This window comes from Stegodyphus dumicola, chromosome 10 (genome assembly GCF_044657685.1).
Source record: "Stegodyphus dumicola isolate Sdum_Otavi_A_Nest chromosome 10, ASM4465768v1".
In the NCBI taxonomy this organism is placed as follows: domain Eukaryota; kingdom Metazoa; phylum Arthropoda; class Arachnida; order Araneae; family Eresidae; genus Stegodyphus; species Stegodyphus dumicola.
Genome location: NC_140777.1, coordinates 161,304,212 through 161,321,870, shown reverse-complemented (window position 1 = coordinate 161,321,870; position 17,659 = coordinate 161,304,212). Strand labels below are relative to the sequence as shown.

The window sequence follows — 17,659 nt, the reverse complement described above, 5'->3', positions numbered from 1 at the left end:
TCCAGACAGATGTCAAGCGAATTATCGCTATGTCTAAAAGTAACTACAAAGTCAGACAACAGTTTAAATAAGCTTCTTATTTAAAAAGAACTTAGAAATGTTCTTATGCTAACAAAATCAATTACAGCTCGTGGTGATGTAATTAAACAAGAATAATCAAATTCAAACTAAAAATGTGGACTAGTGATCAAAAACTACACAATTTCATTTCATTTTAAGCGAGCTCAGTAACTCTATCATCATAACGAATTCAAATGTCAGCAGCGGTAATGTAAAGACGAATAATTAAAAATTATCAGAGCTGGCAGGAACTAATGGGAGCAAGTGGAGATCAAAAACACACTCTTGGTCTTACTCTCCAAAAATCTCAGTTTAAAAATTGTCTAAGGTGAGAAAATAGAAATCGGAAATTATAGTAAAGACTGAAATTGTAAACAACTGGGTAATTTACATAATAATATCTGAACATATCTTTGAAGAATAATTTCCTATTCTCTTAATGTATTCAGTTTCTTTCTTCCACGTTTCCTTTTCGTTTTAGTATTTTTAGATTTACTTAAAAATTTCTGTCATTCTAAAAACACTAAATGTATAGAAAAAGCTGCTAATTTTATTTCTATAATAATATGAACATTCAGAAGAAATATGAAATATATATGGTAAGGTCCGGTTACAGAGCTGGTGTGGCAGAATTTTTAGAATTTAGTGACACACCGAGAACAAAATCTAGAAATGTCAAAAACTTTTAGAATTTAGAACAGGCACTGGAAGCAGAATTTAGAAAGGCACCAGGCAGCAGAATTTAGGATCCACAGAGATTGCATCAGGTGGGAAAATGCCTAGCGCCATCCCTGTGTATTATGCATTAAGACATATCAGATGAATTGTTTAAATTGTCAGTTTTCAATTTCTTTATTAATAAAAAAATTATTTTCTATGATGCCTGTCCATACGATAAGATTAGAAGCATTTTTGATATTTTCCATGTTTGTGTCTGGCAAAAAGTAGAGAAAATAAAGGGAAGATAAAAATGTTAAGAAAAAGATTCTAGTATCAGAAGTAAAACATTCAACTAATATGTTTTTATTGTTCTTCCAGACGTTCTCCAAAAAGTAAGAAATTATGTATTAATACCATGCAGACATTTTTCCTTTTGTCACATTTTTCTGGAATCTTCTAGAATCGTGGGTCTATAAATCTTGCCTTCATATCTATCTTTCTTAGCTTTTCAAGCTGCAATGTCTAAAATCCTAAAAAAAAAAATTACCCCTACTAATTCTAACAGCATAAAGCCAGAAATGTTTTGAAATAAAATCGGAGGAAAAAAGTGTAAAATTGATTTTATAGACAAAAACAGAGCTTAATTTCTAAAATTATATCTGCTGGAGACCCGTGGAACACAGTTAGGAAAGAGGTACAAAGATAAATAAATAAAAATGAATAATAAAATCCTTTGTTTCTCTAACCATTCCGAAATCTGTTTATCAATTTCACGCTGCTCTGCGGCCGGGGGGGGGGGACGCCGCGGCACGCAATGAATTGGAAGTTGATTGTCAGCACTATCCTTATCTTCAGGGCAGATGTTTTCATTTTATTTGGCTTATATTTCCTTACTAAACGTAGTATTTCATCTTGATGTACTCCGTCTTTGATATAATTTAAATCATATTCCTCGTCATTATAATTCGCTTCCGATAGTGAAGAAAGTGACAGAGAGGTTACTGAAAATGAAAAAATTTTGATTGACAAATTAATCAGTATTCTCGACACAGCAATTATAGGACTTGAACAGCGGAACTTTGTAACTGAACAAGAAATTATGTCTGTTTATAAAATTAAAGAGAAAGTATTATCATTGTAGCTTGAGATTTATCTATACATAGTTTTCCAAGTCAAAATTAGAAGGTTATGTCAAATGTTCGAACCGCATGAAAGTATTTATTTAAAAGTTAATATTTTGATCCAAAGTATGTTAAATTACTTTAATAAAGTTTTATTAAATCGTGAATTTTGACATATCTAGTTATTTTCAAATAAATAAATAAAACTGTAAATGCACAGAAATATTTATTTAAAATCAAGAAAATGTTCATATTTTCCATGTAAATTTAATTTTTTTAAAAAAATACTACAGCCTTCTTAAACAACAGAGTCATACTAAAGATGTTATTAAATCTACCAGACCATCAAAATTGGCTAAAAGCTGTTATTTATTTTCTTAAATTAAATGATAAATGTTAAACTATTTTTCAAGAATGCATTAAAATTCGATATGCATTGAACTCTGGTGCTTTGAGTTAATGATGTTTTGCTATAGGAAAAATTTATTTTTTGTTTACGTGTAATGAATTAAAATTGTTTTCTTTAGAGTGAAGCATAGAATGTTTGGGATATTTCATAACTAAATGAAATCATTTTGGATATATTACAAGATAATTTTCAATTTTGCAGTACTTCAATTAATTTTTATATCTGTTACAGGGTTTCTTTTATATTCCTAAAATAGTATATTTAGTAAAATTGCAGAAAAATTTACAAAATATTAGTTAAAAATGATAACAGGGTTCGCAGCTTCATTTTAATTAAAAAAATAAGCATCTATAAGCTCTTCTCAAGCACATATTAAGAAAAAGAAAAAAAAAAAAAAAAAAAAGCACCTGTCTAGTTACATTATATACAACTGCATAACCTTAAAAGAAAAATTAGACTTGTAATTTAAAATATGAGAAATTCAGTATTTATTAAGAGAGAATGAGCATTACTCAAGCATGGAAAACAATAACATTCCTTTAAAAAAAATTAAATAACAGTTCAATTTAGAGAACTAGTTTACAATGAGAGGAAAAATAACTATGCAGAACTAAATTATATTACAAGATTTAATGATTAAATTTCAGTTCAAAATAGAAAAAATAAATAATAATAAGCCATATTTATTATATTCGCTTAGCACCTAAAACTCCCACTCATATTAACATTTAAATAATTCAACTTAAATCAAAATTCTGAACATTTTCTAAAGTTTCATTGTATAACAGTTTTCCCTTAACAGATATTGCAAGCAAAGTAATTTAAGTAAAAATAAGTAAAAAAGGGAACTTTTTTTAAATCAGAAGACGGAAAATTGCTTCATGCAGTCATCCTTTAACAGTAAAAGCTTAACTAACCAACATACTGGGAAATTGCCGAATATCTGAAAATTCCAGATAGTCGAGCGTAATCGGTAAAAGAGGAAGGGAGTAGATTGTAGCCGTTCTTAGATTTTTCAGCTAAATAATGCTTTTGACATTTCGATATGTGCATCATATAAAAAATATCCCAATGGAACTGAAAAATAATCTGCTTAGCAAGCACAGTAAAACTCTTTTTATCTCTGCGAAATATTGCAAACCTTATTGCGCAATGTGTGTGCCGTAATTCTTCAGCACATGATATTACACAATCGTAATCAACAGCTGCAGGTATTCAGAGAATAAATAACTAAATAAAGGAAAATGCCCTTTTGCTTTGTCCGGTTTTTCCCATCATGCACCCATGTGGCATATTTATCATTAAGCAGGACACGTCACCAAATTTTCATTCAAATTTTGAACAGACAGAGTTAAATTTCCCGAACAGAATCATTCTTTGCTTGGGTTGGTAGACCGCAAAACTTTTAGTCCTATTAAATCCAGGTTGGAAAGTGATCTCCCCCCTCCAAAAAAAGCCTGTTGCTTGCTTTGCTGCGAACTGTAACGGTTTCAATATTCAAGATTTTGCAGAGAAAAGGGAGAACCCCCAACTTCTGTACTGTATAATGCATTGCCCCCCCCAAATATTTTGACTACAGTCAAAAGTCTTTAATCTGGACTCGTCGGGACTTCGGCGATTCCAGATTATCGATTTTTCCAGATTATAGATCATCAGTTTAAATCTGTTAAGATAGCATGCAGATATTATAAAATTAAAAATATGAAACCGTAATTTATGAAATAAAAAACAATTATGATCTACAGGGTATCAAAATTTACAAAAAAAGAGAGCTTAATATTTATTTGTTTACTTTATTAAACATTTCTTTCAACGCACGCATGCGTACAGCATACATTACGCATAGTCGAAATTAGAAAATTGCAACTAAAAAACTATTTGATATGTATTCGTGATATTTATAATGAATTTAATTTAAATCATATCAAAGACAGAGTACATCGAGATGAAACACTACATTTAGTAATGAATTATAAGCTGAATAAAATAAAAACATCTGCCCTGAAAATAAGGATAGTGCTGACAGATCAACTTCGAGTTCATTGCGTGCAGCGACGTTCTCCTTCTCCGCAGAGCAGGGTGAAATTGATAAACCGATTTCAGAATGATTAGAGAAATAAAGGATATGCCTTTATCCATTTTTTTGCAGCAATTCCACTTTTTGTTTGATGGACATCGAAACGGGCTTTCACTTTGTAGATATCCTTTGGCAGCTCCAGAATCGGAAATTCTTTTTGACATAATCGAAAGTTCAAGCTTATTTTTATAAAATTGCTCTAAAAGTCTGCAAAAAATAATAAGCCGGATCCAATTCAAAGATTAAGAAACAGCGCAAACAGTAACATTAACTGAATTACATAATTTTAGCTGAGCTTATACCGTCTATTATACATCAATACATATCTAATTATCTATTTCAGTTAATGTTGCAATCTGCAACATTAATTGAAATAGATAATTAGATAATTTTAGCTTAGCTTATACCGTCCGTTGTACATTAAACGCGCATGCGTAAACATTATGCGCATGCGTAAAGGTATTACGTGCATGCGTGAACACATTATGCGCGGAAAGTTTGTAGCTTTGAGGTTCGGATTATAGATCATTCTGGATTATGGGCGTACGGATTAACGACTTTTGACTGTATTCGATTACTTTCACTTTATTGATGCCATTCCGAATATTATTCCTTAGAAAACTAATCTCTGTTAAAACACACTTGCCCATTTTTGAAGTTTATCTATACTTCAGCAGTTACTGCAAATATATTATTAAAAATACAGTCGAATCCGATTAATTGGACCACCGGATAATCGGACCAGCCAATTTTTCGGACCAAATCCTAAAGAACCGAAACAAATCCTATGTACATAAGCCTAATATTATTCACTTACTTGGACCAGAATTCTGTTTAGTCAGACCAAAAAATGTGAGAGCGAATAAGAAACAGAAGCCACAAGGTCGGCCGTGTACAGCAGATGTACAGGTGGTCTGAGACATATGAGAGGATCTGTAGTTGCGGCTCCCCAGGAAAATGCTTTATCAAAGGTCAGGAATTACTTAAAGTGCATGACAAAAGCAACAGGTGAACAAGTGCACCATCTTCTTTGACCTGCACCTCTCAGTTTTGAGGAAATTAAAAATAGAGTGTCCGCCTCCACCTGAAAGGAATTCCTGCCTGTCAATCATGATTAAAGTTTACACAAGAGAGCTATCATTTCATCACCTTTTTGGGATGATTTTAGTGCCAAAGCTTTGAATGGCGAGCATTTTACCTCTCTCTTGACCTCAACATCTTGAACCTGAAACACCAAGGTTTCTTCAGACCACTTTAATCAGTGAACTATGTGCGTGTCTTGTCTCCCCTGCCAAAGAGCCATGGCGGGACTTGACGTTAGCTGAAAAAATTGGTTTAATGGATAAGATCAAGCAACAACCACGAAACACACTACAATTTCACGCTTGATAAAACAAGAGAATGAGCTGCGAGAAGAATGGGCACAATGTGAAGGACGAGGAGGAATTTCCAACAAACGGAAGTGTGAAGACAAGAACCCAGATGTCGATAAGGCCCTTAACGGTTTGCGATTGTTACTGGATGATCTGTGCGAGTAAGCGGCCCAATGTTAAAATGCAAAGCAGAAGAACTCACTAAAAAGCTGGGCCACAATGACTTTAAAGCTACGGATGGTTGGTTGTCTCGATGGAAATCTAGACATGACATAAAATTCAAGAAAGCACATGGCGAGAGAGAAAGTGCTGATAGCACAAATGCTGAAGAATGGAAGTCAACAAAACTGCCCACGCTTCTTGAAAATTTTTCAGAAGATGACATCTACAATGCTGTTGAGAGTGGGCTGTATTATTGTGCTACACCAGATGGCTCATTAAGTTACAAACATGTTGCACTCTCTGGCTCCCAAAAAGAGATGGATCGCATAACTGTCTTGTGCTGCTCAAACATGTCAGGAACGGATAAGAGGAAGCTGTTGGTTATAGGAAAAAGCACCAAGCCTCGCTGCTTTAAAGGACTTAGGATGGAAAATTTATGAACGTCCAACTGGAATTTCTACCTCCCAGGACCACAGCTTTGGTCCAGCCAATAGATGGGCATCATAAAAAATTTGAAGACCCTTTATCGTGCACGGTTGGTTAATCACATTCTTGAAGCAATTGAAGAAAGTTTGCTGACCTCACCATCAAAAACCAGCAAAGGTCAACATCTTACAAGCAGTTACATTTGTGGCCAACAGCTGGCAAAAAGTGAGCAGTAAGACAATTCAGAACTGTTTTTCTCACTGTGGCTTTAAGCACTCGGTTGTGGACATGCTCATTGAAAGTGGAAATGATAATTTACATGGGGAACTTCAACAGGTACAAAATTGCGAAGAAATTTTATCCATCGACAACGAGCTTCAATGCTACGATGAAAATATGGATTATGACACTGCAATCGTTGCTCGAGTTGCAGCAAAACACACGACAGCATCAGAAGACCAAGAAAGTGATTATGATGATGCTGCTAATAAGTTGGTGGAAGTGACAACAAAGGATACGAGGAAATGCATTGAAACTTTGCATCGGTATTTCATGCAGGAGGGAAATGAAGGCAGTCCAATTGCTGCGTTAGATGTTTGTGGCGATTTCGTTCACGTGCAATCCGTCAAGAGAACGCATCAGATCACATTGGATAAGTTCTTCAAATGTTGACTGGAACTTGGTAAGAAATTGTTTTTATTGTGCTTCGCATGTTGAGTATCGTGGAGATTGTTTCTTAGAATTTGTTTCTAAATTAATTTTCTCAATGAAAAAAGGTTTGACTGTATTTCTTCCTTGTACATGTATGTTTGCCATACATGTGTACCACACCATAAAGTACATAATTACATTTTAGTACATGATTTACATGTATATTTACTGTTTGCTACATATAGCATGCCCCGTTTTACAACATAGGACATCTTAAAATCGTACCAGCTGGTTATTAGGACCAAAACGATCGCTTCCCGATGTGGTCCGATTAACCGAAATCGACTGTATTCACACATATGCTCATAATATAAGCATACCGATCATAATAAACATGGATATAAACTGACCATGTGGAATGAGAATGTAAATTATTAAAATCTCGATGGAAATTTAAACATGTGTAAAATTGGGTGGGAGCAAAAGAATACGGAATGTACTGGAACTTTCTATTGCTTTTGCAATTCTTTGAGCAATGGAACGACATGCATCTGTCTGTACTCGCGCGTACCAAAGGTTATGTTAATGCAGAGAAAGGGGCAAAAAGATATTTCGGGAGTATGATTCCCCATCTAACGTTACATATAAGGAAGAAAAGTTGTTTATTTAGTTTCAGCTTTGGTACAAGGAAAAAATGTGCGTTCGTTAAAAAAAAAGAGCACTAAATAAGCACTAAAAAAAGAAAAAAAAAAAAAAAAAAAGTGCTTTACAGAAAAAGTAAGCACCTATAACAGCTTTTAATTTTTATTTTCAAACATAAGGACTAGTAAGGACCGCTATGAAACCTGGATAACGCTAGAGTTTAAATTAATAAAACTATCCGGTTGTAATGGAAGTTTTCCACCAAAACGTCCTTAATAAAGTTAGGGAAAAAAAAAAAAAAAAAAATGATGAAAGCTGTACCTTTAAGTCTGGGTAATAATCACCGTCCAAATCTATGATTTTCTGCCAGCACTCGCGGTCACCAAGTTTCTGGGCTGAAGGTTTAGAAAAACTACTGCAGGTAGTTTTACAAAATCTTCAGCCCAGAAACTTGGTGGCCGCAATTCCAAAAACAGATCAACCTCATTTTGGACATCATGTGCAGAATGGAAGATACCACCAGCAAGATGTAGCTACAGGTGTGAAAAAAGGTAGAAGTCTGAAGAAGGGATATCATGGCTATATGGTGGGTGTAGCAAAAGATCTCATTTCAGTCCATACAGAGTCCAGCCAGTGAATCCAGACATGTGTGGTCTTGCTGGAACATTACCTTTTTGCAGCAGAACTAAGTTTGACATTTTTGCTTGAAAGCATTGTCAATATGGATCAGCATCTCGCTGGGGACCTTACTTGTTGAAAGGTTTACATATTTTTCCAGATACTCTTTTTGGATAACAATACCACAGCAATCCCACAAGATACAAAGCTTTGCGATGCACCTCATGGGCTCACCGAAGCACAGACCAAACCCCTTTTCGGTTTCTGTCGTTGAAGTAAATCTGCTTTTCATCACAAGTGATGGTGCAGAATTTTGTCCTTGTGTTGATATTCGAGTAGATTAGTGCAGGCCCGAACACATCTGTCCTTATCTGCTTGAGTCAGCTCATGTGGCACCAAGTGATTGAATTTGTATGTCAAGTTTATTCAGCACATGGTGCAACTAATGGACATGGCACTAATGTCTAACTCCTTAGCAAACTCTCGAGTAGTAGCATACTTATTGTCTTCTACAAGTTCTCACAGGCGGGCCTCGTCAACATCATTATGCTGGTCAGAGCACTCTGCTTCTTAAATGTCACAGTCCTTGTTTTTGAACTTTCAGTATGAACTTTCACAGTGTCATACAACATTAGTACCTACAGCTGTACAGATGATTTGGTGACATTCTGTAGCTGACTTTTTGCAACAGAACCAGAAGTAAATGATGGTTCTTAATTTGGTAGCATAATAGTTCCACTTCAGACACTTTGTTCTTGATGATAACGATATTTTTTTACAAATTTCATAGTACAGTGTTCTAAAGCAAGTCTCTTTCTTTCAAATGGCAAAAATCGTTTTACAAAACATGATTAAACATGCCAACATGAACTTTTGTGCAGACGATATTTGCAGTGGCAGGAAACTTTCGCTAAAACCCAATATTTCTTCCCTGGTGTTTGGGAGGTTATGAATTAATGGAAATGAACTTGTTGCTATGTCTAGAGAAAGTTATGAGATTGATTGTTTAGTTTATATGATTTGAAATAATGATGTTTTAAAGAGAGATAGCATTCTTATTATACCCAAGCACCAGCGAAGACTTGTTCCTCATTACGTTCAGGACATTGATTTAATAAATTTGAATAGGAATCTAGATTGAGATAATTGACTTTAAGATTTTGTTTATTGATTTAACTTTGGTTTAGAACAATCATTCACTTCCTTAACACAGTATAAGATTTTCACTTTTTAAGTTTGATTCCTTATTTCTTAATTTTGTCTGGCACCAGTGAGAGGAAAAGTTAAATAAGTTTTTAAAAAATAAATTATTATTACTCAAAATTTATTTATATAACAAAAGACCTACATAGCAGTCCAAGAGGAGGCCAATTTGGAATAATGAAGGCTTTGCATAGAATTTGAGCGTGCTTCTACTGTAGTAATGCAGGGGATCATGTATAAATGTGCCACCAATCTTGCAATGCCTTTGTTGTTAGAATGGACCAAAGAAATGCAGCCGAGAGAAGCTACAATGCAGAAGCGTCTTCACGAAATGCTGATGGAGACAAATACATCCTTGGTGCAGTTGATTATTTCACCAAATGGCCTGAAGTGTATCATATTTCTGATCAAAGGGCTGTGATAGTAGCAGAGGTGATACAGCATTGGATTTTCAGGTTTGAAGTGCCTCTTCAGTTACATTCCGATCAAGGAAGGAATTTTATCTCAGCTGTAACTGAAGAACTCTGCAAACTATTCGGCATAGACAAAACCCGAATGACACCTTTACATGTGCAATCAGACGACATGGTAGAAAGGTTTAGTCGAACCGTACTTAATATTCGCTCATTGGTGGTTTCCAAAAACCAACCGGACTGAGACCGGAAGTTATCTCTGTTCTTATTGGCCTATCACAGTGCTGTCCACAAGATTACCAGTTATTCCCCATCCCAGATACTCTCCGGGCATGACCTTTGTATGCCTTGTGATCACTTGTTTGGTCACCCTCCAGATATGTCTTCATGTCTGAGGAGTACATTCAAGATCTCCAAGCACGGTTTGAAGTGCCTGGAAGCACAATTTTGCACAAGAGTGAGCTAATTTGGCAACAGAGAAGATGAAGATCCAATACAACATGAAAAAATGCTGATATATATATAAACAAAAGTTGGCCACCCCTGGTTTAAAGAAATGTAATATTTTCCCAATCTTCAATATTCTAATGATATATAGCACTTCATCTACAAACTTAAATCTATTTACAGCTTTAGCGCAAAATTCTTATATGAAAAACATAATTGTAAAACTGATCTTAAATTTTTTTTCATATTTTAGAACCTAAAGCTTAGTATAATTTAAAACAAGATTAAAAGTACCTCATTCAACCAAAACTTAATTAAAGTAAGATAAATCAAACCTAAACTTAGCTAATAATAATTTTATTAAACACAAAAAATTAACAAAAAGAATATTAGCATTATATTATTTAGCACTTACTTTTGTACAATCCTTTGTAAGACGAAGCCATTTTGAATTTTCTTGCTTTCTTAAAACCATATTTATACCTTGAGGCAAAATGCTTGTTACTGCATCTTGGGAATAAATAGAAGAATAAAATATTTCTTTAGTATAATAATGAGCGCCATTCAGTGTAGTTCTGGAAGAAGAAAAAAATTAATTTAATAAGTAAGCAAAGTTAGAATATGAAAAGAACGAAAAATCTTTCAACTGATAAATAAATTACCCCATCTATTTAATAAAACCTAGGTAAGAATGGAGGTAAATTCAACATTTATAAAAAGTATTGAAAGCTTACTCAAATGTAAAACCATCATCTTGTATATTTAATTCATATACTTTAATGTCTCTTAAATTGATTACGATATTAAGTTGCTCAGGAGAATCCCACCATGTAATTAGTGGCTTATAACTGAAAAGAAAAAAGGCAGGAAATGGGTTAAGTGACATTAAATATTCAAAATTACTGTAAAATCTGTCAACATTTACTTTTCCTAATTATTTTACTTATAATATCACAAAATTAATTTCAGTATATATATTAAAAGGATTATATTTAGAAATCTATGCATTTGGTATGTTTGAATAATATAATTTATGTTAACAAAGTAAAATGGCTGACAAACTATCTTTTAAAAAATTCATCAATTTGAAAGTACACAAAAATGAAACAATGAAACTAATTACTATAACATTTTGGACTTCCTATACCATATAATTTCGAATATAAACCAAGAGTGCATTTTTTTTCCTTACAAGCCCTGTAATGTTTAAAAATGCCATCATGACAGTGAAAATGTTGCCAAGCAGATAAAATAGGTAGAATATTTTCAAATCAAATCACTGCAAAGTAAAATAACAGATGCCAACAAATGGCAGACTTAATTCTGGTAATCCTATACAAAGCTAGCACATTTTCACCATTTATTTGTTGTCTTGTATATGATCTGTGGAATTTGTACTCGTCTTACTTTTTATGAAATTTTATTTTGTCTGGAAGGTGAGTAGGAAGAGAAATTCTTATACGGCAAATTTCAAACAATAGGTGAGATCATGTTTGCTGAAATTCTAATAAGAGTATGGCAACTCAGCATTTCTCTGTAAATAAAAAACAAGTTCAAGAATGGAGGGGAAAAATCAGCAATATAAACAGTTTTGAAAACAATACATTTTATTTAAAATAATTTTTTCATAAACTTGAAAAATATAAACTAAAAAAATAAGCACTATATTTGGCAATATATTGCTTGCGCCCAGTTAACAGAAAAGCAACTAATTATTGAGAGATTGGCAGATCATATATACAGATGGAGGACAAAATAATGCAAACACCCATGAAAAAATATGACGTATTTCTCACACCTGCAACAGAAGTCTGCCACCTAGTTGAGCGTGAAGAGGAAGGTATCGGTCTCTCAACAGCAGTCACCTGTGTTGCATGCTTTGATCGAACTGCCTGTGAGAAGTTGAAATGTCAGACCTGTCAGAGTTCCAAAGAGGAATGATAGTTGGAGCATGTTTAAGTGGAGCATCGGTTACGGAAACAGCAAACCTTGTGGGGTGTGCAAGGAGTACAGTATCAGCCGTTATGACAGCGTACATGAAAGAGGTTAAGACGGCGTTTTCAAAGTACAACAATGGCCGAAATTCAAAGCTGGCTGATAGGGATAGATGGGTCTTGAAGTTCACAGTACCCCGAAAGCACAAGCAATCGTTATCCGAGATAGCATCTGAAATGAACAGTCCTCTCCAGGACCCCGTTTCAACAAAAACTGTCAAAAGGGAACTTTATGCTACAAAGATTTATGGCAGAGTGGCAATTTGTAAAACCTTGGCGACAGCAACTAATGCTAATCGTGCAGAGATCACAAAGGCTTGTCCCCACAGCAGTGGCAACAAATAATATGGTCAGATGAATCGTCATTCATCCTATCATACCATCAGACGACCGGACGCATTTATGTCTGGAGAATGCTCAAAGAATGTCTGTGAAGCTTGGGGGTGACGCCATTATGGTATGGGGTGCGATATCTTGGCGCGGTCTTGGGCCACTTGTTATTCTGCATGGGAGGATCACATCCAATCACTATCTAAACATTCTAGGGGGATCATGTCTATCCTTTTGTCCAGACTGTATTCCCTGAGAAGCGACCGCTTTTTCAAGATGACAACGCCCTTATCCACACTGCTAGTTGTATTCAAGAATGGTTCGAAGAGCATGACGATGAAATTCAACATCTCGCTTGGCCCACCCTCAGTCTCTAGACTTAAATATTTTTGAACATTTATGGGCATATTTGGAGTCCAAACTTCATTAACGATTTCCACCTCTATCTGGACTTTCGGAATTAGAGACCACTCTGCAGGAGGAATGGATTAATATTCCTTTAAATATTGTCCATGACCTTTATGCATCTATCCCCTGTCGCATTCTATCTGTACTTCAGTCAAAGGGTGGTCAACCCCCTATTAATAGATTTTCCATTATTTCACAGGTGTTCCTATTATTTTGTCCTCCATCTGTATATATATGTGCTAATCCCCTTATTTCAAAAAAAAGTTTCAAAAATTATCAGCTAATACACTGAAATATATATATATATATATATATATATATTTTTTTTTTTTAACTGGGAAAAAATGCACTGCATGTATTTTATACATAAAAAGATATTTGTGTCTATTTACTCAAGCATAAATCATAACTTTTAAATACAATACATAAAAATAAAGAAATCAAGTAAATCTTAAAATATTAAAGTGGCCATTAAAGACTGACGGCAACATTAAAAATTTGCATGCTACAAATTAAGAAGTTTGCCAACTTTTATGACAAACTGAAAAGGTCAATTTGGTAGGGAAGTATTCATTATAGATGCCAAAAAGTAATTAAAATTGAGAATTAAATAGTTTTAAAGTATCTTAAAGAAAAAATATGAAATTGTAAAGATATCAAAGCTCCTTTTAGATGGTTAGGAATATCTTTAATTTTTCAAAGAACTTCTAAAAAGATTTAAAATTATTTCAAAACCTATAATATCTAAATAAAGTATGATATGATAAAATATATTTTACCTTTTATCATTTGTGGTACTTGAAAATTCCTTTTGAAAAAGAGTGTATTCATTAAATGCACTTGAAAGCTTCTGTATAAATGTTTCATTTTTGTTCATTTGCTCAGGAAGAAACTCCTTTGTTGCAGTTATCTTCTTGTGGTTATCTCTACTGCATGATATATCATCAACTAAAGTTCCTAAATCCTCTTCTGGATGAATATTTTGTCCTTGGAGTAAAAGTTTTGATAAAACAGTACAAAATATTGCAGCAGCATCTTTATCATCTGGATGCCTTTCTTCATCAGAAGAAGTAATAAAACCACCTGGAATGTCATCTATTTGTAAATTACTAGTAGTGTCATCAGATACCAAGTCACAAGAAGCAGGAATTTCTACAGCATTAACAAGTCCTGCTTCTAAAAGCAGCTTTGAGAGAGATTTTTCACCATTCCATATGTCTACCACATAATGGTAACCACCATCATAACATGATGACTTTGTGTATGCCTGAAAAGCAAAATTAATCATTAATGAAACAGTATAATTAACATTTACACCACACACACGCGTATATATACTATATACAGGCACTTGATAATTTACTTTAAAAATATAAAATAGTACTCATTATCATTCCTTTTGCTTAGTAGCTCCTTTAATTCCCTAGACAATGTTGTCCTAGGATAGGTTAATCTTTTTTTTTTTTTTTAATTGTTAAAAAAGTTCATGTATTATATATTAAAATAAAACCAGTCATGTATTATATGTTAAAATAATACATATATATTTATAAAGTATTTCTGTATGAATGTATCTGTAAAGAAATTTTAACTATGAAAAGTGGACATAGCATGGTGGACAAAGGCATAACATTTTTAATAACTTCCTTTTTTTAAAAAATAGTTTACGATTTTGATTATTAACTGAGATGAAATAATTTTAAAATAATTAAACTATCACCCCTTTCAATGAATAATATATGTTTTCATTAGAGACATATATTGTCAGACATACAAATTATTTACAGGTTATATTGTATTGACATTTTTCACTTGCAGATACAAATATTGAAAGTAGAAAGTAAAAATTAGATTTTGTGGAGATAGAAGTCCCGTGAATTAATATCGATATAAAAACTTTAACTTTTTGTACTAAATGGGAGCACAACTCATCTTTATATTTAAGCATTAAGAAAACAGAGTTGTTCTTATCTGTAGACCAAATATACACAAATAAATAAAAAGCAAATTTCATTTATTTTTGATTTCATCTGTTGCATCACTTCACATTTTTCATTTCAGTAGAGATTAAACAGTTATAAAAATAAGTTTTTCTTACAGAACAAAGTGAATTCTTTCTATAATATTTAAGAAATTATTTTTTACTTCCCTCCGCACACAATCATTTACATTTTAATTAAAATAAAAGAATGAATTTACATAAGCCCTAAAACTGAACACATATAACCTTGTTTGAATTTTTATTATACTTAAACTAAACAAGGGAAATATTGATACTATTTAATTATCCACTTAACCCTGAAAAGAATTCACCAGCCAATGCACTATGTCGCCAAAATAGGCAACCCATAACATTAACAAAATATATTTGTTGCGGCAAAGCCAGCGAACTATTAAAAATAACATTACTCTTTTTGTGAATGGCATCACTTACGCTTCTGTATTCATAAATGTCTTTTGCTTGTTCTATACTTCATGTTTATGTTAGGAAATAAATAAGTATAAAATACTATCTACTAATATCTGGTGCTGAAAAAACTATTTACGAAACAGGACCTTGAACTTATACTTCCTACTGTTGGATTATTCTTGCTGAATTATTTTACTTCCGACATTAAAACTTAGTTTTGTTTTTGTTCTTTTCAACTACTCTGGCAATGGCGCCGACCGGTGAAGCTGTAGACAAAATGACGCAATTGAAACGAAAGCGGAAAGCAGTGCGAAGTAATGTTTCTTGCTTTTCTACTAAAAATGATACTTTGAATGATGATTTATCAATTGAGAAGTTTGATGTAATGACCTTATGGATGAATAAGGCACCATAAGGAAAACGAAACAAACATTTATTAAAAATTAACGTTCAAAGAATAATGGCAAACTTGGAACACTACCTCGCTCCTACAACATAGTTAATCGATCACCTGCCTCCTCTGAGGCTAACATGGAACTGTCGTCTCTCTCACTTGCTGGGCTTTGCCAGGCAGCTGATTGGCTCACCTCAGCCAGATACATGACAGTTGAATATATTTGTAATCGCTTAACAACTGCTTTAAATGATACGAAACTAATAGATAATGAAATTCACAACTTCCTTTCTGACGATGAATATGAAAGTGATAATTTGCAGTGTGAAAACTACATAGATACTGGTAAATCCGCAATTTTCAGAGCACGAAAAATTATTCAAAATAAATTATCACTAACTGCAAATAATGTTACTGCTTCGAATATGGATACCAATGATTTAGAGATGACATTTGGTGACCCTCCTACTACAGTACCTATGACTCACAGTTATTACAGTTAAATTGCCAAAAATTAAACTACAATCATTTACAGGAGAAATTGAACAGTGGCAATGTTTTTGGGAACAGTTTAAATCTTCTACAGATGCCAATCCACATCTTTCTGTTATTGATAAACATGTTTTCCTCAGAGGTTATTTAGATGGTGAAGCTAAACGCCTTGTTGATGGAATTAGTGTAATAGGAGACACCTATGAAACAACAAAAAAATTGTTGGAGGAAAGATATGGAAATAAAGATCGAATTATCCAATCACACTTAGATTACTTAGAACACTTAAATGTTATTCAAGACTTATCTCCTACCCATCTAAATGATCTTTACATAGAATGTAACAAAAGAATTCAAGCTTTAACTGCTCTGGGTGAAAATATTGAAGCATACGGTAGAATCCTAGTGCCAAAAATTATTCGTGCAATCCCCAATGATATTTGTTGCCGCTGGATTATCTATGCCAAACATGAAAAACTAAACGAAGGTAATATTACTAGATTGCTGCAGTTCTTGGCAGAAGAAGTGGAAGTTGTAGTTGCAGCACAAAGAGTTAAAGGTACGTCTTTTTCTGATCACACCGTAAAGTGCACTGTAGAAAATTTTAATATCAATTCCAAAACAGTAAACAAACGTAAGAAAATTTCACCGTTTTGTTCATTTTGTGATACTACAGGACATTGGCCTCACTATTGTGACTATGATACTCGTGTTCAGAAATTTAAAACTTCAAATCGTTGCTTTCTGTGTACTAACCGTGGTCATAGAGATTCAAACTGCCCAAGAAAAAATACTGCACGGTGCATTAAATGCAAGAAAAGGCATCATGTTTCTATTTGTCCTGTTGTTGAAAACAATCAACTGTGGATAACTAACAGTGCTGTAAATCACATAACCTTTCCTAAAACAATTTTTACACATTTGCAAACTGCTCGTGTGTATGTTACTGGCCCCACAGGCATTACTAAATTAACACGCTGCATTTTAGATGGTGGTAGCCAAGCAAGTTTTGTTCACACAGACCTCATTGAAAACCTTAAGCTTAAAGTTGTCAGTTCTGCCTCACTTTCAGTTCAAGCATTTGAATCTTTTACTTCATAAGAACAACATAGATGTGTTCAACTGTCACTTTCAAGTTTGTGGAGCAACCAAGCATTTTTGATCTCCGCATTTGAAAGCTCCAATTCCTATACTACACATCCTACTGCTCCACCAGAAATAATTCACTTTGCTCAGAAGAAAAGATTGAGAATTGCTGATCCTTCGGATGACACTTCACTGTCATAGAAATACTTATTGGTGGTGATCATTATTGGCAAATTGTTTCCGCAGAAGCTCCAATCAAGCTTCCAGAATCTTTTGTTATGGT

The 17,659-nt window shown here is 33.6% G+C and overlaps 1 protein-coding gene across 10 annotated transcripts in view; it reads right to left on the bottom strand.

The window, feature by feature from the left end:
* LOC118187598 (putative ATP-dependent RNA helicase TDRD12) overlaps positions 1-17,659 on the bottom strand; it is a 342,589-nt gene that overhangs the window by 21,390 nt on the left and 303,540 nt on the right. For 6 of the 10 annotated variants that reach the window (XM_085825776.1, XM_085825779.1, XM_085825781.1 and 3 more), the window contains 3 exons: positions 13,774-14,261; positions 10,997-11,110; positions 10,678-10,837 (listed from right to left, as the gene is read on the bottom strand). In XM_085825776.1, coding sequence (XP_085681902.1) covers positions 10,678-10,837; positions 10,997-11,110; positions 13,774-14,261 — 762 coding nt within the window. Of the gene's footprint in view, positions 1-1,134; positions 1,251-10,677; positions 10,838-10,996; positions 11,111-13,773; positions 14,262-17,659 lie in introns of those variants that run through there. The other 4 variants (XR_015043603.1, XR_015043601.1, XR_015043602.1 and 1 more) reach the window with 4 other exon arrangements.